The sequence below is a fragment of the Callospermophilus lateralis genome, chromosome 12 (genome assembly GCF_048772815.1).
Source record: "Callospermophilus lateralis isolate mCalLat2 chromosome 12, mCalLat2.hap1, whole genome shotgun sequence".
Lineage (NCBI taxonomy): Eukaryota > Metazoa > Chordata > Mammalia > Rodentia > Sciuridae > Callospermophilus > Callospermophilus lateralis.
In genome coordinates, this window is record NC_135316.1 from 81,536,627 (window position 1) to 81,564,068 (window position 27,442).

The window sequence follows — 27,442 nt, forward strand, 5'->3', positions numbered from 1 at the left end:
CTCCTGCATGCTCACAGCAGCCTATAGAAGCTCAAACAATGCCGAGCATTTACCATGCTGCATTATAATTGATTGTTAAGTTGTGTACATTCCCCATTATGGGTAGGTGCCATATCAGTCTTATTTGCCATTTTATCTCTAACACTTAGCCCAACTTCTGGTACACTGAAGTTGCTCAATACTTAATCTGTTGAATAAAGCAGTGAAGTAAAGTACAAGTAAAGTACAAGTAAGACTGAATGAACTCTAGTCATTCTTTTATTCTGAGGTGATTACCTTAGGTTAACATAGTATCTGTCATCCAGGACATCTTCCCCTAGCAGGAAATTTAGGAATAACATTATCACAATGTCCTAGCAAATTTAATTTTATAAGGCTGGTTCTATAGTTTTTATGTTGGGAGAGAGACATTGTTTTTGATGTCATTTGGTTTGCTTCCAAGTTTAAAAGGATTAAATAACATTCATTCTTACTAAGAATTCCTTAGTTACTGATAAGTACAGCAAAGATAAATAGTATTTCCTTTTCCATGCCTTAATTTTCTCTGATAAGTCAAGGATAAATGATATGTCACTCCAAGTTAAATAATGAATGCTAAGAAATCTAAATGACATTTTCCAAAACATTTAAGCCTTTTTTCTTACTATATAATCTGTGTTCATTCTTAAGTATAATAAACATTTTTTTTTTTTTTTGCCTTTTTAAGCTCCCTTGCTTGTAACTATCCTTAAGACTGGCTCAGGGGCAATGGCTACAAATATTCTTCTTTTCAGTATCCTCCTGAAATTTAATGTGGCTGGACCTCATCAATTTCATGCTTGTTATACACTGCTAATATTTTATGTTCATTGTTGAATAACAAAAAAGTGTGATGAAAGTGATAAGACCAAGAAGGATATGATGGTATACCAGTAAAAAAAGCATTATTAATTCACCTGAAAATCAGATACACAATCAGAAGTTCATATCGTTGTTTATGATCTTAAGTGATATGGGAAACAAATAGCTGTCACCAAAATTAGGTTAGGAATATAAATTTTTATGAGATGTCTTTCACTAATAAATTTGCTTTGTAGACTTAATTTACTACTACAAGTCAGGTAGCGAATTTAGTATATAGAATCACTAAATTAAACTAATTAGAATTGAAATATAAAATGTCTAAAAAAAGCAGTGATAAATTGAATGAAATATAATAGATCTCGAGTTTTGGTTTAACTATCTATCCATCTTGGGTAAGTTACTCTACCTTACATCAATGTATCAAATAACTGTCACCATTTCTTCATGTATGTAAACTGGGCCTGACAATACCTTACCTTGGGGGTGATTATGAGAATTAGATGAGATTAAATAAAATAAATGTATCTTACCTGACAAAGCATTATACAATGACTACCAGCTTTATGCATCATGCCAAGTATTAATTATTGGACTCCTCACCAGGATGCCAGTTCACTGCTGTCCCTGACTGAACTCCTACTTAATTGTTTACGTCTTATTCATCTGTATCCCATCACCAAGCATGGCTCACTGTTAAGTGTTTAAAAAAATGTTTGTTGAATATACTTAAACATATGAAGTGACTCTTGAGAGACAGGGATATGGGTATGATATAGTTTTTCTTTTCAGTTCTTCATCACTAGTAGAAGTTTGACCCAAAGGTCGTATCTTCAAACTCACATCTTCACATTGAGACATTTACTTTTTTTCTCTGTAGTAGTAAACACAGATTAATTTAGATGGACTAGACTTGCCTCTCTGCATTTAACCTATTAAACAGATGTGAGTGAAGACTAATTTATACTGCAAAGCCTTACTTTTTATCATCAGACACTAAAAACTGATCTCTACCCCAATCAAAATCATAAAAATCCTTTATAATTTTCAACCCTATTTTAAAGGAATATTAAGAGTAGCACTGAAGGGCACAGTGAAAAAAAATCTTAAATTAAAGAATTACTTTTTTATTTCTGGTAACAAAGTTTATTAATCTGATGGTACACCAAAGCAAAGAATATTGAAGAATTCCAAATTTTACTGACTTAAGCAACTTTTAAAAAGATCTGATTAACAACGCTTTAGGGCCATTCACTACAATCTGACATATATTCTCATTATTCCTGAAAGCCTCCAGTGGCTACAGTGGTAGAGTACTAATAGAAATTGATAACCTATTTGTTTATAAGTGAGTATTGATCTACCAAGCTCTGATTACTGTGGAGATCGCTTTTTTCTATGTTTTTCTCCATTACTTTCAAGGCACAGTGCAAAGCCTTTCTTTTTCATTTGATTCAGGCCACACCAATGCAGGATCAAGTGCAATAGGAAGCTTAAAGATCTTTTATATTTTTTCACTTATCACATGTTAATCAAACCATTTTCTATGGGGACATCATTATGTGAGATATGTGGACTTTCTATTAGAAAAGCTTGGGAGATACGATGTATGAATGAATAAATCTAAACAGCAATTTTGAAAATTAATAAAAATTTGGCACCCACCAGGCTTTAAAAACTCTGGGTCAGGTCCTACAATATAAATGGCAAGTGGCAGATTGTCTTCTCCTGATTACATCCACCCCAAGCTCATGTCATATCTTCCAGTTCTTTTTCAGTGATGGAAAACTAAGCTCAGTTAGCCTGTACTAGGAAACATCTGTCCCACTACATGCCATCTCAAGCTTCAGTCCCCCTCCAAGTACACTAAGAACCTTATCGGCCTTTTGATGATTACAGACAATTAATTCCATCCTGGATAATCCAACTCCTACCTAACTGCTTTATTCTTCTGTTTTATTTGATTTTTGCTTAATCATATCAAAAGAATCTTTTAAATGTCCTTTTCTCCTTGTAGTTTTCTTCTTTTCCTTCTCTCTCTCTCTTTTTTTTAATATTTATTTTTTTTAGTATTTGGCGGACACAACATCTTTGTTTGTATGTGGTGCTGAGGATCCAATCCGGGCCACAAGCATGCCAGGCAAGCGCGCTACCGCTTGAGCCACATCCCCAGCCCCTTCCTTCTCTTCATTTGATTTAAAAAACAAAACTGGGACTGGGGTTGTGGCTCAGCGGTAGAGTGCTCACCCAGCATGTGTGAGGTGCTAGGTTCGATCCTCAGCACCACATAAAAATAAATTAATAAAATTAAGGAATTTAAAAACCATTTCATTAAAAAGAAAAACAAAATAAAACCCCATTCATGAATTAATATATAGTACTTTCAATGTAACTATAGCAAAGAAAAAATGTATATTTGAAGTGATTTGAAGCATGCTAAAGGCAAAAGGAAAGGGAACTAACAGTTACTGAGCACCTTTCTGTGCTGGGCACTGGGTTATCTCAGTTTAAGGATCCTCTATCATCTTTCAGAATAGGTAGAATCATTCCTTTTACATTTGAGATATGACATCAAAGTCACATTCTAAGAAATGAAGGAATCATTCTTTCCACTAGCCTTTGTCTAATTCCAGAAATTTATTTTCTTCTATTTCTTTTGAAAGAATCTGGGAGTATTTCTAAGAGACTTTCAAAAGACTCTATTAATTAACCTATGTGCCTTATATCCACTAGGCTCTTGGTTAAATATTCCTCATCTTCCTCTAAGTAAATAAACATTGTTCTTGAACATCAGTATTCAAAATAAACATAGTGAAAATATTTCATTCAGCAGCACTATCTTTGGTTTTAATTATAAAACTTACCAAAGTGCTTCTATGATTTTATTTATTACAAATATATACTTTCTTAATTGATTTTTTTACAAACATGAGTGACAGCGGAATGCATTACAATTCTTATTACACATATATACCCCATTTTTTCATAAGTCTATACAAATATATACTTTTAAAGGTACATCATGGTTTTAAAGAGACTCTAGGGAAAGCTTTCAAGACAACCCATAATTCAAATTCTAAACAACATATTTGTAAATTAACTTATTTTAATGTAACCTATTTAACTTCCAAGGAATTATGACTAATGTCTGGGAAATAAGTTTTGAATAAGAGAATTGAATATACTGAATTCAGAAGGTGAATGTGTTTCTGAAGGCTGAAATGGTCCCAGTATAAGATTTAATTGCTTCAGGGTAGTGATGTATGTCCAGGGTAAGGATTAAAGCAACATCATTCTGAATAAAACATTTTGTATTAGTTACTATCTGAAAAAATTCCAAACTTTTAATATAATAGTGCATTCATCACTTGCCCAATAATAGCTATCAAGGAAACAGTCTTTTTAGAGCCTCATAATTTAGACAAGTGTTTTTACTAGTAGTTTGTCTAAAATAGTATTTTTAACTTAAATCAATGAAGTATTTAGTTAATTAGCATTTTATCCAATTATTATTGTCATATTAAGTCTATTGACTGAAACTAATAATGAGTTTAATGACGTTAGGTTTAGCTGTCTTGAAAGGTAAAGGACAGTTAATTATTTTAATCTGTATCACATTTTTATGAACAAATTCTCAGTGACACAAACTTTAATGCATTTTCTACCTCATAAACTCCTTTGGATGGGAGTGAGGAAATCACAATTCTCTGGGCCATTAGGTTAAACACAAAGTAAGCTATTAGACCACAATACTTCTATTAATAACAGCATAGCCTAAGAGCTTTGGGCCAAATGAGTTCCCATAAAATCAACTCTATAAATTTGTTATATTTGATACAGTAGCCAATAGCCACCTGTGAATACTGAGCAATTCAAATGTCACTGGTTCATATTGAGATGTGTGGCAAATATAAATATACTCTGGACTTCAAAGATATTTTACATTTTATACAAAGAGTATAAAATGTAAAATATCTTTTATTTTTTATATTGGTTACATGTTTAAATGATAACATTTCAGGCATACTGGATTAACAAATAATTTATTAAAATTAATTCCACCTGTTTCTTTTTTGCTTTTAAATGTGGCTTTTAGAAACTTTAAATTACCCAAATGGTTTATGATTGCATATCTATATGCAACTACTATATATCTATATCCTACTACTATATGTAGGATAAATATGTGTGGAATTTTTTGTCATACTGTTGCATAGATTGATAAATCAACTTAAGAATGAATTATAATTGGAGAAAGTGTGTAGCTTGTTTGTGATAGAAAGGGGTCAACTGAAATTAGGAGGTTGAGAACAGAGTTTTTGTGAACCTTTGGATGTTACTTTATGTATTTCAAAATGCTATCATCACATATTATTCTCATTTAATCTCAAAACAATCCAGTAGATTTTTTTTTTCAACTCCAAAGTACCTGAGAGAGGTGTCTTACTGTTTCTGTGACAGTGACTGTCATTCAGGGCAGGTGGTATGAAAAGTCCTCCCAGGTTCCCATGTTTTCTAAACATCTTTCTCTAAGGATTTTGGAGGTCCCTTTGCAAGTTTCATGTGGACTAATGTGGTGAAGCCAAATAGACTGTGAGGCCTGAGAATTATTTCTTGGACTGGGGATATAGCTCAGTTGGTGGAGTGCTTGCCTCACATGCATAAGGCCCTGGGTTCAATCCCCAATATAACCAAAAAAAAAAAAAAAAAAAAAAAAAAAAAATTCTCATGGGCTGCTTAAGCCCAAGTACATCTTTTCTTGGCTTCCAGGGTGTATCCTAAATAGAAAAGAGAACTTGAACTCAACTGACACTCTTTTCTCTAGGTTTTAACATTTTACTTTCTCTATTCAATTTTTTGTTAGTTTCTGGTTCATTTACAGCTAATAAATAATTTCCTACTAATGGTGGTAATGAATGAAAATTTAGCTTTATAGGAACATTTGGTGATCAATCTAATTTATCTTTTTTCTTTTATGTATATTTGGGAGCACAAATAAAATAAGACCATATTTTACATTGAGTATAAAGGAAATCAACTCTTTGAAATACTGACTGGTAAATTTTGGTGTCTCTGTGTTTTGTTTTGACCTGTGGCTGAAACTGCAGGATGGGTACTAACAAACTCTTGATGTCCATCTATAATCCAAATAGGCTTTGCCTCTTGCCTGAAAGTGAAGCATTCTCCTATCTCTGGAGGGCACTACTTATTACTATCCATAAACTAAAGATCCTCCATTCTGATTGGTTTGTAGTGATAAATGTTTACAAATATAAATCTAATGTTCTCAAAATTATCAAAAAGTAAAAAAATAGAACTTCTAATTATGTTAACAGTATCAGAGTTTAATGATTTTTTTTTCCTTAAGAAATTTCTAACTCAAATACATTTTGTAAAAGAATTCAACTTCACATAATTACACTGAATCTTTGGACAAATTAAGCTAATTTAATAAATTTGGTCAAAAACAAAATAGTAGTTTTATGTCTTTACCTTTAGTTTATTATTATAGTTTATTTTTAAAAGTAAGATTTGGGTTTGTTTTTTCAACAGACTGGTTAATCTAAACTTCCTCAACTTCTTATAAATAATATGATTATAAAAGATATAGAATTTGTGTTCAATTAAACTGAATCATAATCCTGACAAACATTTTCAACAATAGTGAGTGTTGTAGTATGTCATCTGCTAGCGGTTTGCAAGTTAAAGTATACATAGAGTGCATTTTTTGTAAGTTCAGTCTCTACTTAAAATGGAAAAAAATGCCTGAGGAAGACCTCCAAACTAGTCTGTCCTTTAGGTTTAGGAAAAAATAACCCTTTTGAAATAGAAGGTATATTTTCATGTATGTAGCTTTACTAGTGTGGTTCTGAGACATGTGAGACTCACATACCTTAGTGGTCTGAACCATATCTTGGTAAAAGGATAAAATATTAGAGATTTAATTTAGTATTTTACAGTACTTTTCAGTCCCTTATAGTTAAAAAGGAAAAAAAAAGAAAAGTCAGATCATCTGGCTTCAGTAACTGTTTCTAACTAGACTAGACTGGAAAAAGCAAACTTGAAAGCTTTTCTAATATTCTAGATAAGAAATAATGGAAATAATGGAAACCTTAACTAAAGGAAGTGCCACATTTATAGAGAAAAAGAGATAGATTTTAGAGATAATTACTTGGTAGAACCTACAGATGTCTGTTGGGATATGGGAGGAGGTAAAAATAGGAAAAAATATTTAGGAAAGTTCCCCAATTGCTCTAGATGGGGTAACTGGGTGAATGATCATGCTAGTTATTTAGGAAAAACAGGAGGAATCACACCAAGTTCATGATGGAGAAAAGTTATCTTTTAAAAATGATATTTATGGTATTATATGATATTCAGGAACAAGTACCCTATAGGTAGTTGAAATATAAGCCAGAAACTGATGAGAAATATTTGTGATAAAGTTAGAAGCTGGAAGTCACTATTTTGCAGTGAATGACATAGCTTTGCTAAACTATTTAGAAAAATCCTAGGGAATAAGAATATTGAGGAAAAGAAATTTGAGCAAGAGACTGGACAAGAAGTTTGGGTGGCAAAAGGAAAAAAACTAGAAGGGGATGTTGTCAGAGGAGCCAGGAGAATTTCTAGGAGAAGGCAGTGAGCAATGGTAACAGGTGCCTCAGAAACATGATGGTAGGAAATGGGACATTCTGTCCATGTGACCTGTGACCTCCATAAGAACAAGTCAGTAAAGTGAGGGTAGGAACCTGCATCAATCAGGTAAAGACTAAATGTGAGGTGGCCAAGTGGCTGAGCTTTCAGTGGAGGCTGAACTTTCAGTACATGTGACCACAAGGTCAGGAGTTACAGAATGGGTGGGGGCTGAGAAGAGGTTTTTTTCTTTTTTTTTCCGTTGTGGGGGAGGTACTGGGGATTGAACTCAGGGGCACTTAACCACTGAGCCACATCCCCAGCCCTATTTTGTATTTTATTTAGAGACAGGGTCTCACTGAGTTGCTTAGTGACTCACTGTTGCTGAGGCTGACTCTGAACTTGTGATCCTCCTGTCTCAGCATTCTGAGCCACTGGGATTACAGGCATGTGACATCATGTCCAGTTATTTATTTTATTTTTTTTTAAAGACTGAAAATACTTGAGTATATTTATGTGTTAAAGACAAGAAGGAGGTCTTGAAAACACTTGGAACCTGATATTACAACATGCCACCTAAGAATCAATAATGAGAAGACAGTAGAAGATTAAGGACCAGAGTACATCCTTAGTGAGAAAGGAATAGTAGGTATTAAGGATATACTCCAGAAGGCTGGCTCTTTGTCACTGATTTAGAGGGCTGGAGGTGTATGTACCTCAACCGTAGTGTGTGTGTTTAGCATGTGCCAGGCCCTGAGTTCAATACCTAGCATCAAATAAATAAATAAATAAATAAATAAATAATTTTTTAAAAATTAAATACCGACTTAGGCCCGAGAAGCTCACAGAATCTATCTTCCTAACTCAATTCCAAAAACATGAGAATTCATTAAAAACGAAGAGATTCACTTCACTGCTCTCTAATCTTTAAGATGAATAACAAGTATACCTGATTTTTATTTAATTTACTAATGTTAAAATACTTTAAGGTATTAAAGGTAAACTGTAACTCAAGGAAGATACTCACAATTCGAACAAGCCAGGATAAGGTCGATGTTGCTGTTGAATAATGTGTATTATAATGGTAGGGTGGGCTTTGATCATCTTCCCACGTCTCATAGCGCTCTGCATAAAACACAGCTCTCTTTGGGTTCAAAGCACCTATTGGCTATAAAAAGATAAAAGGAAATATATTGTTTAATATAGTCATTTTAGACAATCTAGATGATAAGCCTTTATCCTGAAAGTATATCACTACTGATTCATTTCAAGCACAGAGCACAAATTATTTTGTATTATATTTTTACCAAATTGAATTCTGATATTAACTACATATCATTACACTTCCTAAAAATCACCCAAAGGATTATTCCTATGTGCAAAGTTTCTAGACTTTGCTAAAAGTTTTAGTGAACTGTTACCAGAGGTGATTCAGTTTTAACTATCAAGGCCAAATTAATATTTTAATGTTGTTTTCCTGTCCACTTAACACACATAATGAAAATTTAGCATGTAGTACAAGGATCCTGCCAGGAGAAGGATGAAGCAGTTATCACTGTATCAGAGAAAACTTTTGTCTTAATAATAGTATCACCCAAAGTGTGAAAGACAACAATCTTCTGCATGGGAACACTGATGGGACACTACTTCCATTGTGAGTTTACACAGATGAAGCATCTATCCTTTTTTATTAATTTAAACTACACACCTTACTAAGGATGATGAAAATAGTCTAGACAATTCAGATTTCCAGTAAAGCGGTTTACTAAGGCCACTGAGACTCTCCCAATAGCACTACCATGCTACTTACCAATTATGATGCTAATCCCTACAGTGGAATACACAGTAACTGCTCAGGATATGAATTTTTTTTCCTTCAATAAAGCATTTGTTAATTGGATCACTGTCTTGAACTTCTTGGCAAACTGAATCATTAAGAATTTCTGGCACACATCCTCATCATTACAAATAGCCAACTGCCTTAGCTTAAGATTTTGTTCAATTTTGGCTTTACAGTATATACGAAATCTACTCTTATGATATCAAATAGCACAATTATTTTGTTTTAGGATGCATACTATAAAAAAGAATTTTATAGGGAAAACGAAAGATGAGTATCAAGTGTAATATCTGAGTCCTTTATTTCAAAATTTAATATTACTAGTTAACTATGAAGTTCCCCCCAAGGCTTAATTTTAACAAGAGAAGTAGTAGAAAATTAGTGCTTCAATGGGACACATAATGTTACACAAGAGAGAAAGATTCATTTATAAATTGCTGTGAGCCTTTTCTTTTGTTCCCAGGAGACTAATTCAAACAACACAATGATGTCAGCAGTTAAAAGTCTGGTAGGATTTCCATATAAACTCTTATTTGCAAGGGTGCTTATCCTGAATGCTAAAATTATTTGTAAATTATTTTCATTTTTCATAAACTTTAATTAGACCTAACAAAGACTAGGAAATCTGATTACATATTTCTTGTGTATAAGATCATTACTATTTTAAGAGTTCGAAGCTTTTTTGTCTTCATTTTTCTAAAACAAAGTATAAAAATAAAAAATTTGGCTTAAATATATTTTAAAAAAATATTTGAAGGCTTAGAATTTATTGTGTTTAATATCATTGGTTATCTGAGATCTTTTGACACAGATCTATAAAAGGCACAAAAATTTTGTTAAACATTCCTTAAAATCTCAATATTTAAAATAAGCCTATAATTTTTTGAGAAAAGGATAATTACTAGACATTGTAATGAATGAAAACTTTGTTCCTGAAATTAAATAGTAAGTTTTTCACTCAAAATTGCCTAAATATTTTGTATGCACAGATATGTTTTTCTAATTCAATATTTTTCAACCATTTAAAACATTTAGTATTTTGTTCTTTCTTGAATATGCTAATAGATCTTCCACATGCATAAAATGCCTGCCCAACCCCTAGGGATCCGCCTTATCTGATACAGTTTGTTCTCTAAGACATCACAAAACATTCTTGAAAAAGGAACATGGCCCTTCCTCTAATCTTTTCCAGCCTTCTCCTCAACTACTGGAAAAGGGATAAACTAAATATTTACATTTTCCATTTTACTCAAGTTTCATCAAAGTCATTTTATCAGAGTGTTTTAGAGAATATGCTTGGTAGGAAACAGCTGTACAGTATTAAAGTCTGTATGTGTCTCCATTAGTAATTTCTTAAGATGTATTTTAAATTTTTAATTTTGGCTGAGTGCAATTACAAATGAATTTTATGAAACATAATGTAAATAATTTGTGCTATACATACTATTTTATCATTGGCTTCTAGTAGTCAAGAAACAAGCCATTTAAAGGAAAAAAAGCTTCAAAATGTTTGGGAAATGAGAATTTTGGCATCAGTGGTATGTTTTCCTATGAAAGCCAAACATGTCATATATTACATCATATTTATCCATCAATTATCTATCTACCTACCTATTGATAAGACTGTAAATTTGCTATTATTTTAAAACTTGAGCCAAGAATGAAACAGCAATCTTTTGAATTTGGCAGGTGAAAAAGGTAAGAATTTTGATAAAAATGTAAGAATATACTTAATGAAATTTACAAATTTAGTTTGTAGTCTTTTTTCAATTTTTATCAAGAGCCAATTTCCTTTTCTGTCAACAGTGGGAATTTAGACATGGCTACTGCTGTGTTTTTTGGGTGCCATCATGTAAAAATATTTTAAGAAAAACTTAAAACTTGGTACTGGATCTATTGCTGTTTCTTTCTTGTGAATTTTTTGTACAAGTAAACACTATAACACATTACAGAAAATCATGCAAATGATCATGCAGAAATGAAAAATAAAATTTCTATGCCTATAAAACTTATAATTCATTTTTAAAACTGCCATAAAACCTAGATAATTTGCAAGAGCACTATTTTTTTTAGTTTTTTTTAATTGTCCATGGACCTTTATTTTATTTGTTTATATGTGGTGCTGAGAATTGAACCCAGTGCTTCACACATACTAGACAAGTGCTCTACCACTGAGCTACAACCCCAGACCAAGAGCACTGTTTTTAACATGGAAAAATCAAGCATGACTCATGTACAAAATTCACATTTTTTTATAAAATTTGTGAGAAATTATTTGTGTAATATTACTATGTATATGCTAAACATGTTATCTTTATTGAGAAAAAGATGCTATTTTCTCAACTCTTCCCCCCAATTTCCTCTTTAAGACTAAAGTGAGAAATCTAAGACTTACATCATAAAACAAAAACAAAACAAAAAAAAACCCTTTGTTTTTCTGGAAAAACTGTGATTTTTATTATATGGAACAAAAATCCTGACAGATGGTTGTGAAGATTTTCATTAGTGAACGTTCTGAGAAATATTATCATGAATAGATTTGTTTAAGTTTGTTAACTCCAATGTTTCCTTTTATTATATTTGTTTGTTTTTACATAAGCCATATCTTTCTTTTTGTTTTCATAACAACTGTTAAACATGAAATAGAACAAGAGTTCCTTAGATTATACTTTGAGGAGTTCTGGTGAGAATTCTTTTGGTAGATTTAAGTCTAGCCTTTTCTTTGTTTTCCTTTTTCTATTTTCCCTTTGTAATCCTTTAGCCTTGAACTATCAATATTTTTTCACTCTTATAAAACCTTCCAAGTTATATCAAGTCCTTTTTGGGGGGAGCAAGCATATATAAATTTAATAAGCAAAACTGACCAACAAAAATTATAGAAATTAAAAAATATATTGGATAAATTGTGTTACGTGAGACACTAGAAGAACTTTTCTTGAAAAGAGTCTGAGCACAGAGCTATTTTAATTAAATAAATAAATGTTGATTGATTTGAGGAATGGTCAATGTAGCAAAGTAGATTATAATTTTTGGAAATGCTCATGATGTGGATGGCAATAAAATTTTAATCATATGGGAAGAGCTCTCTATAGATGCTCCAACTACTTATGATACTATATATTTGTATAGGATACTGTCTTCACATCCATTTTCTAGGTTGATTTTCTTCAGTGAGGTCAGTAAGGCATTCATTGTGAATATACTTTTAGGAGGAAAAAAACGGGTACCTGGTCCTCTAATCTTTCCATACCACTGGATTGCATTTTCATTACTAAATATAAAATTTATATCAATATAATTTGTATTTTCTTCCATAACTATCTTTTTCCTCCTCATCTGCAAAAAGCCTCAGGAATGAAGAGAATCTTATAGGATTGCTAGTTCAACATTCTATGTCCTAGAGGAGGACACTGTTTCTTAAGTTAAATCAATATTGCATTGCTAGTGGTGGCTATACATTTTACAGAATCAGCAGGAAATATAGGCTTGATACAACTAGAAACTGGGTACAGTGAGTGATTTATTTGGCTTCTAGGTAGAGCTTCTAGTTATCCGAACATTCTTAACATATATGAGCTTCTAATATGTCTAAATCATCTTCCATCATGATAAAGGGCTTGAAAATCCTCAAAAAAAACCTTCAAGAATTCTTGCCTTTTTCATTTTTTCAGTTGTGAACTACATGATATCACTCTGGAAATCTTTAGCTTTGACATTGTAGAAATCATTTCTGCAGATCATTCTGTGCTCAAGTAAATTCCCTGTCTCCCTTCTTATCTGGCTAGGGAACTTCGACTCATTCTTTTGGAAGCAGTTCAAATTTCAACTGTGAAGCCTTACATGACACCATCTGGTAATAGTTAGGCAAGTTTATAACCTTTTTAACCCAGAAGACTAATACTTAAAAGGAATGCCTTATCTCTCATTCATCTCTGAATTCTCAGCACCTAATACAGTACCTGGCTCTTTTTTTGGTGAGTAATAAATGCTAAATGAATGAAGACTGATTACTGATTATATAATATTTTATAAAACATTCATGTGAGACATTTAGACAAAATTTTTCGTCAAAAATCAAACGACAAATAATGAAAGAATATTTTTAGCATATAGAATAAAGGGGGAATTTTTCTCTAAAATGAGCTTTTACAAAATCACTAAGAAACTGATCAACAATACAACAAAATAAATAAGCAATTCTGAATAGGTAGTTCAGAGAAAAATAATAATTTCCAATACAAGTAGGAAAAATCAGTACCAACTCTACAATGAAATGAATATCTTTTTTTTTTTTTTCCTGCTTAGCATCCATTGCTCCCTCTTTTGTGAACCATTTCTTCTTTACCTCTAGTCTGCCTGGTACACATGGGCTGACTTTCTGGGTGGGTATGGGATTCAGACCTGTCATTCAGTATATTCTATTCATGTGGCCACTATAATTGGTGCAGAAATAGGAACATAATTCGAGCTGATCCAATGAACCTTGGCTGCAACTGTGTGGGGGAGAAGCCCCCTGTCTTTTGGGTTAAGAGACATCACTTCTGCAACATGGAAAGCCCAGAGAATAAAACCAATGCAGAAAAGTAGCAGAGATGGGCATAGGCAGGACACTGTGGAGAACTCTTAGATTCAGTTTCCTGGATTCTACATTCCCCAGATTTCTCAGTTATGAGCTAGTTAAAAGTTTGTATTTTTAATTAAAGTTAGTTTAAGTTGACTTTCTGTTACACATACAAAGTCATTAGTATACACGCGAATGTGAAAAATCAAACAAAAGCTGTTTTTATTCACTAGATTGCCAAAAATTATTAAGTTTCACAATACTCTGGATTGGCCAAGGTGTAAGAAAACATGGTATCTCAATATTATTGGAAAAAGTATAAAGGAGTATAAGTCTCTTGTGGGAAAAACTGATAATATTATACGAAAATATTATATTATACAAAAGATATTGTATACATGCACTTTTGATACAATAATTCAACTTTGAGGATTTATAATATGGAAAGAATCAGAGCAAGGACATTTCTCATACCATTGCTTGAAATGGCAAAACAAGACAAAAAACTGGAAGTAGTCTAAATATAAGGGACTGGTTAAAGGAATGATGATATACCCACTGCTGTATATTTTGCAGCAATTTAAAAGGCTGATTTCAAAAACAATTTCATTCAATAAATATTGGGTATCTATTATGAGTTAGAAATTACTATAAACCCTGGAGTAAGGTTAAAAAAAAAGTCCCTGGTTCATAAAACTTGCATTTAAATGTGTATGTGTGCATTTTTAGGTGTGTAAATGTATATGTATATAGGCTGAGGCAGATGAAATCTAAGTGAACAATTAGGTAAATAAGAAAATATCAGCTATAAGTGTTCAACTGAGGATTAAAACAGATTAGCACGATAGAGCTCAGGTGTAAAAGATAAGAAGATTCCAGGTATGAAATTCAGGGGTAAGATTATAATTCCAGAGAGAGCAAAAGTTATTGCAAGGCTCTAAGGGGGCCTTGAATGACAAGTTTGAGGAATAGACAAAAAATCATAGGACTCTGTAGACCAGGTTGATGAAATACATTTTAAGGTAAGTGCAGTGGAAAGTCACTGAATGGTTTAAAGTGGGAGAAAAGCAAGATCCATGTTAGATTTTAGAAAGTTAACTCCAGGGTTTTGTGGAGAATGCATTATAGATAATGTTAAATTACCAATCATGCTAGGAATGAAAAAAGCCAGTCGCAGGAAACAGGATCATAAAACATTACTCGAGTTTCTCTAAAAATTCCATAATGTATACCAAGTATATTTTTGCTTAAAATACTAGAGGAAAGCTTTTGAAGAATGTACATGAAACCATAAATTGCTTCTAGGGAGCAGAAATGTTGTTGACTTTTGATATTCTCTTTCCACTCCTGTTTTACTATTTGATGAAGCATTTGGTTCTTCCCTGGCATAAAAATTTAGATGGCTTTCCAATATATGACCTAGAAATATCTTTCAAATGTGAATATTTTAAGTTTAATAAATTTAATCAATTATAGTAACCTTATGTTTCGAATAGAAAGCAATAAACTCATTAGCAATCTTTACTAATATTTAAATAAGCATATATCAAAACCCTACCAGTTAAAATAAGTTAAATGACAACATCAGGGGAAAAAGACAAATCCAGAAGGTAAGAAATTCTTCAGGATACCTTACATGATCTCTCCCTTTCAGCAAGTCAATATTAAGCAAAAAAGTAAATCAAACTAAGTTCTTTCCACGCTGCACATTTGGGTTGTTCTTATACATAAGAATGCTTTAAAATGATTAATTTGAAAACTTGTGTTTCTAAAACGTGAAAATTATGTTCTCATAAATAGATTAAATCTCCCCTTTGCAGTTTTACATACACTATTAATTTGCTTATTAAGAAACAGAACCTAAAGTAATGAAGCATCAATAAAAGGAAGTGTTAAGATTGATATTTTGCTGGCTATAACTGGGTATATTTCCTCTTAAACTTTTTAACAGGGAAGAATTACCCAACTGACTGTATTATGAAGCAAAATAATCTTTGGTTTAAAGCTGCCTTTTGATTAGCAAAACCCATTAGTACATTCACAGGCATCTTACTCCCACACAGAACTGAAAGCTCAGGGGCAGTGGAGTGCCTCATTTACTGCATTTCTTCTGTGTTCTTTGCTCATATCTGAAACAAACATGCATTGTGAAGAATATTTTACAAGATGTCTCTCCTGTAGAATATTAAAAAGAGCTTTTCTCTTTTTTTGTACTTTATAAAACTGCCAGAGCACTTAGGAAGGGTGGGGGACATGTATAAGATAAATTAATCTATATGTTTAGTTTTTATTTTTATTATATTCTACTTACTGATTGAAGAGAAATAAAACAAAATACCAGTGCAATTCATGGAGTTGTGAGGGTAAAACAAGAAAATCTATGTCAGATGCTTAGGACAATGCCTGGCATGTAATAAGTACATGCCAAATATTGGTCATAATTGTTATCATTATCCCATAATAATTTCTAAGAAAATTCATAAATACCTTAGTGAAAGAGCAATGTGTTTGCATAAGACAGTGTATCTTAAATCTGTGTCCATTTCATTAATTTTTCAATGATTAAGTAAGAAAGATAATTATGAGGCTACAAGTCAGTTTCAAGATCACTTCCAGCTATTTAATATTCTATTTTAGCTGAAAGGAAAGGTTAAATGAGGCTGAATTTGGTCCAGTTTTGCCATGATTATGGTACATGTTACATATAGATGTGACAGAGGTTGGTGAAATGAACATGTGTGAAGCAGGCTCTCTTTTCCAGAGGAAGTATCTCCCAAATTCATGCACTGGAGCGTACTCCTACTGTTGCTAGTTTCTTCTTTAACAGCTTAAAAATTTTAAAGAAGGACAAGCCCTAGCTAATGTTGCCCCCGGACCCCCTGCTTTTTTTCTGAAAGGTCAAGGCAAGTGGTTCAATGGGAAGGAACAAAAAAAAAAAAAAAAGAGGGTAGGAAGACATGTAGCATAAGCAGACAAAGCCTGAGATTGGCTTGGAGGTTCTGTATAATATATAGTCATATATGTTCCCAACATGCAACAGTGGAAATATAAACAAACACACACCTCAGTATTTATGGTTATCACAATGTCTATATGAATCATACTTTTTGTCTGCACTTTTCTTGGTTCTTCCTTCCTTTCATTTAGAAGGAAAACAGCATAATATACCACTGGGTAAACTAAAATTAACTACACGCTCTTAATAGTATTGACCAAATCTTACTGTCTTTGTACCACTGATGACCCGCAGAGAGTCAGTTGGCAATCAGTGAAAGAATGAATGAATGAAACAAATTATTAATTTAAATAAATGATTACACCATTAGTTTTAAAGTATCCAAACACTGTCAGTCAATATCTTGTATTTAAAATAGCACTACTCATTCAGCACTGCCATGTAAGCAAGCCTAACACACACAAATTTGAGCATAGTGTTGGGTGTATGTTAAGTAGGTATTTAACTTATGTGTAAAAACACATTTCAAATTTGGCAAGAGAATTTTTGGCAAATGGTATATAATTAAATTTACACATTCACTTATTTTAATAGGTTTGATATAACAGTGGCTACTAACACAGTAATTTTTCCCACATTTCATGCTTTATTATTGAAAAGTAAGTGGGAGCTAGATTATATACTAAAGTAAATAAACCTGATTTAATTTCAGATATTGTTAACTTTTATGGAAAAAGAGATAAAATAATTACAGAAACTTGCCTTAGATTTCCAAGTTGTGCATTTCCTACCTTAACAACCTAGACTCTTCTCTATGTGGTAGAAATTTGGCACTATCAAGGGTAGACTGTTGAATAGTATTCACACTTCAGTGCATCCATTTGCATTATCACATTTCAAAGCCTCGAGGCATTATCACTTCCTTTTTTAAGTGGCATAATAATTTGGGAAAATGGTTATGCTTATCATCATCTGTCAGTCAAACAACTCCTGTGTTAACAAAATATATTTTTTCCACTTGAAGAATGGGTGTGGGTGTGTGATGTCTTATGCTCATGTCAATATTAGCAGGACTTGGTTTTGTGATGAAACTATTTCATTTATCAGAGGGCATGACTGGGAAATAGGAAATTCCATTTACACTTTAATGAGCAGAGACTGTGCTTCATGTCAAAGTCATGTAGCCACTATAATTTCAGAGTCAAGTTCATATGAGTATATGTAAATAACTGAAGCACAAGCACATGTCATGTTTTAAAACAGATTTCACTACAAGGTCATATCTCCATAAGGAATATCTGCATAATTTTTTGGGAAAATCTCTATATCCACTATATGTTGGTATTGAAAATATAGCTCATAACAGATTGTTTTATTTGCTGTCCATCATGTCAAACAATACATATAACCTGTAACCTCAACTTGTAATAAGTAAACCTGGAACCTGTGATGTCTAATCAAATGAGATGTCTAATAAATCTTATTGATAAAATGTTTTTTTGTTTTGGTTCCTTTTAATTGATAAAAAAGTGACCCAGGGAAAGAGTAATAATATTATAAATATAAAATATTTCAGTCCAAATGAATGTGGATCTCAAGTTTCAATAGGCATTTAATTTAACTTCACTGTTTTGATAACTTTGATGATTTGACAACTTAAAATGATTAAACAGGATTACTTATTACATAAAATGTTTTATTAAATGGCATTGCTTTTTACTTTGTTGAATGAAAATATATCAGTTGAATCAAATAATCTTTCATTACATTTTTTTTTCAGTCATACCAAATTTGGTGAAACCTCAACTGACAAGTATTAAAGTTCGCTTTGTAGCTACTACTCCTCTAATGCCACTTGTGTGTGAGGCATTAGGTCAGATGCCTTATCTACATTAATGTGCTGAATTCCATCAACACTCCTATTATGTAAGAATTATCATGTTCATTTTAAAGAAGAGGAAACAGAAGTACAGAGAACTTAGAAAAATTGTGAAGTTTGTATAATATGTGACCACAAACACTGGAGCAAACCTCATTTTTTCCATGTTCAATTTCTAATCTCTCAGGGCTTTTTCCTAATTCTCAATTTTAATATCAATATAAAGAGAGAAAAATGGAAAAGGTTTGATAATTCTTGAATTAAACTTTCTGAACACCAGTGATGAGAACAGACAGTCTAGAGATTCAATATCCTATGGAAATGAGAACTGAGTGCTATGTACGTGGCTGTTGTGTGGATTTCGAAAGAACAAGAAAGTCAGCTCCAGCTCACATCATTATCCTGTCTGTGCTACCAGTGCCTCAGGGAAGGTATGTCTCATGTAGAGACATTACTTTTATTTACTGTGTTTCTCATTTGTTGTTTATGTCTGCAGAATCCTATAAAAATAGTTGTTAATCTTTTTTTTATATTCCTTTGTTATATATTAGAATGCTACATAAAAACACAAAAGAAAATGACGGTTTTGTCAATACTGTCAAAATGTTTTGGAGAAGTATGAAATGAATGTACATAATTGTTGAATTATGGACCTTTGTCAGCTATGGGAAGATAAATCACACCTTCAAATGAACTTAATTAGATTATTGAGGTGTGTCCTTGAAGGAGATATTGGGACCAAATTTCTTGCTCCCCCTCCTCTCCTTGTATCCAGATTTCCCGTGAGGTAAAGAGTCTTCCTCAATCTGGTGCCCTGCCATGAACTACTACTCTGTCACCACAGACGAAAAGCAACAAGGCCCAGTAACCATGGACTAAAACTGTGAGACAAAATAACCTTTTCCTTTATTAAATTGATTTTTCTCAGGTATATTTTCATAGTGATGGAAATCTGACTAACACAGAGAGAAAATGAACATAAAACTATGTACCTCATGCTGGGAACATAGTTCAGTGGAAGAACACTTACTTGGCTTGCACAAAGCTCTGTGTTTGATCTCTGACACCACAGATGAAACAAAACAGAATAAAACCCAAAAACTATGTACATAAAATTAAGGGCAAAGTAGAAAGATGTCCCAGAAAATTGAGGGGCTTTAAAGCTTAAGTTTCATTAGTTTCATTGTAAATTTATTTGACTTCACTTAATGTCAATACATTATAATGATATACGTGTAATAAGCAATCTGTTGCCTATTGTTTTTTTTTCTGCTCCTAAACAATGACTATTTCTTGTCCTATTAGCACCTATTAGTTCCTTTCATGTAATAGTTATGTATGTACAAATATGTAATTAACTTGCTATCCTCTTTATCATAGAAGTCATGAAGAAGAAACTCTCAGATACGTTTTAAATTATACTTTATAATAGAAAGTTATTTGTCAAACATGAATTAGTTCCCTTTGCTTTGGGAATAGGAGTCCAAATTTCCTCTGCTTATCTATCGCCCCATCATCTGTGGATAAGCAGATATTCAGATCCTGACTCTATCTCTGGCTCCAATCACAGGAAATGATACTCCATCTTCATAGCACACCTCATCCCTCTTAAATAGCACTAATAGGACAGAAGACATTTTCTGTGATTTCTGAGAAAGAAAAGTTTCATTGTCTTCTAGCTATGTGGTATAATTCCCTCTTTCCTTTGGATGATATGATGTGAGGTAGAAAACTATTGCAGTCATTTTGGTACTAAAAAGAGTGTCGGAACTACCGGGGGCTATCAGTGGAAGATGAGTATGTGGTCCAGAATGGCTGAAGTCAGAGAAGAGCAATGGAAAGAACAAAGTCCTTGGGGGTATTATCTGGATCACTGCAGTGAATCTTGCTGAAAACCAAACCTTCTCAATTTTCCAGTTATAGAAACCAGTAACAGTGATTTCTTGTTCAAACCAATTTGAGCTGAGTTTTCTAAAACTTAATTCAAGTTTCTGAACTGATACAACAGAGAATTTCATAAAGCCAGTGTAACACTGGGGTAGTATGAAAAAATATTCATTTTATGGCTGTACATTTTATAGTTTTGAAATTATTCATGTGATAAAGAATCTAAAAATTATTTGGAGTCCCAAATGTTTATTGAAACAAATTCTAGAATTATTCAATGGTAGAAATTATTATTTAGACTAGTATTTCCAATTGTCTTTTATGATGAAGGGGATAACAAATTAATTATGTATATATTTGTAAATACATAGATATTACATAAAAGGAACTAGTAGGTGCTAATAGGAACAATCCTGAATTAATGTTCATTGTTTAGAAGCAGAAAAAACCAACAGGCAACAGATTGCTTATTACACATATATCGTTATAATGTATTGATATAAAGTGAAATCAAATAAATTTACCATGAAGCTAATGAAACTTAAGCTTTAGAAACAAATACTTTTGTTGTTAAAAATCTTTTAGAATATTCTTGGTCAATAATATTCAATTATTCTTGTTCTTCTTTGAGCTTTTAAAAAAGTAACAAATTCTCCAATAAATTTTCCATCTGCAGTACTGAATATCTGCAAGAATAGGTCTTCTTAGTAGGCATCTCTTAACTACAGTAATACTGCACCACAACAGGTTTTCCTTCCAATTATATTATTATGCTTCAAATGTCATTTTCCCATTAGGCATTATAATAAGATATATTTTCATACATTAAAATCTTGTTTATTAATGGTTTTTATACAGGATAGTCTTGGGTTTCTAAACCATTTGTAAGAAGTTCCTATTAAGAAATTCAATGAAGCATGGGAACAATGAAAGAGTAATTTATTAACATATCAAGAGGCTTTAATTTGCTAACACTTTCCCATCATGTTAGTGTGACAGAAAATAAAGAACAAATTGCTAAAGCATGGAATGTTGAGGAATTGAAAAAAAGCTATCTATCTTCTAATTCAACTGCTTACAACATGAAGTGCCCCATGATTACACAAGTATAGTTTGTATTCACCTTGCCTAATTTACATAGGCTCTATTTAACTTTGTCACTTATTTAACACTATGTAAAATAGGAAGGGCGAGTGTGAGTCACAAAAGGAAATGCTCTGCCAATGAAAATACATATTAAGCAAATCAGTCTAAGAAACTTGAAGAATGTTTACATCCTCCAGTTGCTTTAGAAATAGTGACTTCCTCATTAAATTTTCTCATCTTTTCTATGAAAAAACTAAAATTCTGTTACTACTAGCAAATATTTTATTAAATGTCTTTTATAATCCATATTAATCATAATGAGTGCCATATTTTCTTTGGCTGTGTTAGTATTTCAAGTATATGTGAATCTAGAGTAGTTGAGCATGTACTCTCCAGTGGGGTACAGTCCCCAACACACCTAGGTCCCTAGTGCTGGCCTCAGGTTTCTGTTAAGTCTCCAAGTTCTCACCTTTGTCAGGACTGAACTCCCCTCACAAAGCTGTGACTATTTTATTCACTCCTATGCTCTCGTCTACCCAGAACAGAAGTACATCTTCTCAACATAGTGTGTGATAAATATTTGTTGACTAAATGACTGAGTACATAAATAAAGGAAAGAAAAGAATTTTGGTCTATAAATTTCTTTTCACCCTGATATTTCATTTGATTTCAAAACAAATGAACCTTTCCCTGTTAAAAGAATCTTAAATAGCCATAGTAATAGTCAGCTTATGAGATTTTAACTCAATTTATCATGCTCCTCGAGAATCTACATTCTAAATTTTCATCTTAAATCTCTCTCTCTCTCTCTCTCTCTCTCACACACACACACACACACACACACACACGCACACATACTTTATAAGGCCTAACATATAATAACTGTTCAATTAATAGAACTACTTTAACAGTAGTTCTTACATTGATGTGATGTGCTTTATGCCTATAGATCACACTTCAACCTTGGAAGTCATGCCCAAAATGCATATCATTCAAACATACTAATTACAATAGTAGTAGCAAATATTTGTCATCATTATTTGAAAGATATTTCCAAGTATATGGCCTATGTCAGTGATTCACAATTAAATTCCCATTATTAGCGCTAGGTAATAATGATGTGCTGAGTGCTGTTCCAAGTTATCCATGCTTATTACTGCATCAACTTCTAACACTGACTTTACTAGTATTGTTCCCCATTACACAGCTGAGGAAACTGAGGCAGAAATAAAGTATATAACTTTGTCTAATCCCCACAGCTGACAAGTGGCACAATTAGGATCTGAACCCAGGCAGTCTAGCTCCAGTGTTCTCATTCCTAACCACTATTTACCGATACTTGTGTAGGTCTCTCTGTAAAATATAGTACCTTATTATTCAATTTTGTGTTATTTAGATAATAAGATGGCAGCCCCAGTGAATTACTGTGCTACTGTTTACATGAACTTGAATAATTACTTACATATGGTGAATATTAAATATTTTTGTTCTGTTGAATCTCAATGGAAAAATTGCTATATGTGCCAGCATATTAAGATTCAATTCCTAGCAATTTTTAACCAGCTATATAATTCAATAAGATGTTGGCAAACTGATCTATTAGGTCCCTTTGGAACCTATAATATCATAACTAAAATTAGGAGTGAGATAGTAACTAAGATTTGATAAGGAAGTCACAAAAAAGAACTAGAGAATGAATGACATATGAGAATACAAAAAAATTATTAAATAACCTTCAAAAGCAGGCTAAGAAAAATTCCATGTATAATCATAACTACAATTCATGAAGTGTTTCTATTTGTCAAGTACTGTTACATTCTTTAAATGGACATGACATTTGACCTTAATAACTATATGAGGTAGAAAAGTGTTACATTATTATTATTATTCTTCTTTCACATATGGACTAAGAGAAATTGGTTTTAGGTCACACATCTAGCATAGTAGGATACAGAACTTCAGCTTGGATAGGTCTAGAAAAGACATAGGAGAAGGCATGCTAAGTTAAAAAACATCTGTGGGATTATTTTTACATTGATATTTCCCTGATTCATAGGGCTTATGTGGCCCTGTCGATAAGCCCCTTAAAACTGCCCCTCAAAACCTTCTTTTAACCTTTTAACCTTCTGTGGACTGCTAACCAGACAACCAAGTTTGGTAGAAAATAGAAATAGTTTCAAAGTGAATAGGCTGTGTTTAAAATACATAAACCTCTGGGCTTGGTCCATGTCTTAAAGCCATTACAGACTAGACACCATAAGATATGTATAAAATGTAGAATTTAGATTCTCAAGGAGCATGATTCATTGTATTAGCTATCAACTTAGGCTACAAAGCAGCATTTTGGGCTTAGTTCCCCGTTCTTTGCTGCATTTCAAAGAGTTTAGCATCCCACTTGTTTCTTTTTGATAGCATGAGCTGAATCAAGCCAAAATTTGCTTTTCATTTTTGTCCCCATTATTTCTTGACATTTTTAAGATCATATCTTCTCTCTTGCATCTAAACAGACCCTTGATAAACTCACTTGACTTTCTTTAAGTACTCCCCTTAATACAAAATACTTAATAGTGTTTATATATTTTATGGTTAAGATAGCATGCCTTATCACCTATAATTTGCCATCATGTTTTGCATTGTCATTTCTAAGAAATCTCTTGCTACATTTGCTCCTTTTTAAACACCCATTTCATTTTGCCTATTAGAATACTAATTTATCTCCTTGTAGTTTAAATCCTATGCTATGTATTGATGAGACTTAGACATTGACTACAACAGGAAGAAACAACCAGGTTTACCTTCTTAGAAATGTTAATTGGATATACACACTTTGATCAAAATCCTTTAGACTATAGCCTTATGAAGAAAACTGACTACTATATATTTAAAAGTTACCTTTGATAGATCCCTGAAATTTCCTGGAAGAGTCAGGTCCAATTCTTCTGATTCATAGTTTGTTAACACCCATGGAAACACAGGATATTGGTTCAGATCATTATATGTCCGTCCTAGTGAAGAAAAAGAGAAAAAAAATGTGTATGCTAATTGATTTGAAATAGTTTCTGTGCTTATAATAAGATAACTACTGATTTTCAAATTTAAAGTTGTTTATTGAACTCTGTGTTTAATCAAAAGCACTCAATGTGTTTCAAATGAGTTCTCTGGATACTTTTAAAAAGAGTAACTAGAATTACTATTTGTAATGGAAGATTGTGATTTACATTTGAGACTGCTGGCTGTTCATCAGAATTGATTTTCTTCTTCCTGGTCTAGCCTCTCTTACAAAGAGCTCTGGCTGCAGGACTTTGTTTCAACCTATAGGATGTGCACAGAGGTGATATGTGACACCTCCAAGCATGGCCCACTGAAACTTCCCACATGCACCTCCATGTCTTTGCTGCCAACATGTTAAAAAGATAATGTTGCAAAACACTGTCAGTCAGGCACCCTGCTGCTGTCATGAGGGAGGCCACCCTGCTGACCTGCACACTACAGGCAGTTTATGCAGTAGCTCATTACCTGCTGTAATGAACATGTATCTGAAGTTATATTTCCAGTACACAGAGTACTAAGTTTTTATCAAGAGTCAAGTACTAAGTTTTTTTCAAGAGAAAAAAGTGTATGAAATAAAGTATGAAGAAAAAAAAAAAAGAGTCAATAGAGAGAATCTAGCAATGAACAGTGGTGCCCTGAATCTAGGATGAAAAAGTAGAGAGACAAATATCAAACACCCCCTACTTTAAGTTAATTAATTTTCTTTTGATAATACGTTGTTTAACTTCAGTGAGGAACTGCTGGACTATTGGGTTGTCTGTTTTGGTAGAAAAATTTAAATATTTTAGGTAGGATACTGAGGTATAGTGGGAATGTGGAAAGTTTAGCAGTTCTCATTACTGGTTCCCATAATTAACTGGTACTAAAGTAATATATGACCAGAGGAAATTAAAAGACTCATTAGCAAAGAAATAAGGTATAACAAAATTTCACTGGACAAGATCCTTTTTGTGAACAAAATATTTTGGTGAACAATCATAAAAATCCTTTGTGAACAAAAAAAGCTAAGAAAGAGAATTGTAGAACGTTCGTTTTAGAGAATAAGGATTATGCAAAGGCACAAAAGTACAGTGAGAGAGGACCATTGTCAATATGTACATTTAACTAGAAGAAAATGTTTGCAGCTGGATGGATCAACCAAATGAATGAACCTATTCTAAGTTTATAAGCCTATCATGAAAAATAATACTATTGAGTAAACAGAATTTGGATTCTTCAATTTAAATCTTTTGTACAAAAAATGTTCTGCTGAAGCAATACCATTACTATAAAATAGAAGCTATACAATTCTAAAATTTAATATTCATTACTGAAAGGTAATATATATCTATATCTAATCTAGAACAGATGATCATTCTCAGCATTTATTTATATATGTATATATATCCAAAGAGTATAGATTGACCAGGAAGAGCTATATTGGGGATTCTAAATGGATCCAAGGCAAATTTAGTACTTGGCTATTTTCTGGGGAACTGTTCCACTTAAAAATCTATAAATTAATAATAAAGTAGGTCTTCTAGTGTTTGTGTTATTTTCTAGAATAATGTTGATACCATACATAAAATATATATCATTTATATAAGTGAAAATGATAGATGGAAATTAGTTTTCACAATTTCTTAAGAATATTTTGATAATGTTTTATAACTTTACTAAGGAATGTTTGTCAAAATAACTAAAAACCAATTTACATTAACTCAGTATTTAACTGTTTATATAAATTCAATAGTAGGAAAATAGATACCATGATGATACTAATTTTGGGAAAAAAAACACCAGGAAAAGAAAGCATCATTTCTAAAACACACATACATATACCCAAAATGGTTGATGCTAATAATCATAGCTTAGGATTGTCTATGTGTCCTACATTTTTTTTGTAAGTCACTTTTAATAATCTTTGGAGGGGTCTCTGATAAAATGTTTAGCAAAATGTAGTAATTTTTAAATTAGGAGAGCTTTATAGCACTATTTAAGTTCTAGTAAATACATTAAACTTTATAAGTAAATAGAATGGCATTAAAACCTGTTTTTAGGGCTGGGGATGTGGCTCAAGTGGTAGCGCGCTCGCCTGGCATGCGTGTGGCCTGGGTTCTATCCTCAGCACCACATACAAACAAAGATGTTGTGTCCACCAAAAAATAAATAAATATTAAAATTCTCTCTCTCTAAAAAAAAAACAACAACTTGTTTTTAATAAAAATTTCCACAAAAATTCTTGCAATATGGATAGTCAAGATAACTTTTGATTTGAATTTTAAAAATGCACAATGTATTTAATGTCACACAGAAGAAAAGGAATGATTAAGTGGTTTTTTGGGATTCTGCATTCATAAGTTTTGATGAATTAGCTTTATTCCTTTAATTATTTACTGAACACCTTTATGAAATGAAAAACAATTCATTTATCAAATTATCCAAAAAAGTGAAATATTTCCCAAGTAACATCTGTTAGGTTCTGGCACACCGAGATATTTATTTACCAATTACTTTAAATTTTTTTGGGGGGGGAGAGTTGAAATTTAATAACTATATTTGTGCTGTAATTGGTAGGGTCTTTTTCCATTTCAGTAGTGGTAAATGCAGAATATATATAACATATTTTGTGCTAACTATACTTAAGGATTTATCGTAGAAGATGAATATTAAATTTTGCAAGCCTATGACACTAATCTACTCAAACAATAAAAGTGAAGCATAGAAAAT

General features: G+C 32.3%; 1 protein-coding gene across 4 annotated transcripts in view; it reads right to left on the bottom strand.

Annotated features, from left to right (window-relative positions):
• The window catches only part of Nbea (neurobeachin), a 622,915-nt gene that overhangs the window by 68,688 nt on the left and 526,785 nt on the right, over nucleotides 1–27,442 (bottom strand). For all 4 annotated transcript variants that reach the window (XM_076872612.1, XM_076872611.1, XM_076872614.1 and 1 more), the window contains 2 exons: nucleotides 24,575–24,687; nucleotides 8,501–8,641 (listed from right to left, as the gene is read on the bottom strand). In XM_076872612.1, the coding sequence (XP_076728727.1) occupies nucleotides 8,501–8,641; nucleotides 24,575–24,687 (254 nt within the window). The remainder of the gene's footprint in view (nucleotides 1–8,500; nucleotides 8,642–24,574; nucleotides 24,688–27,442) is intronic.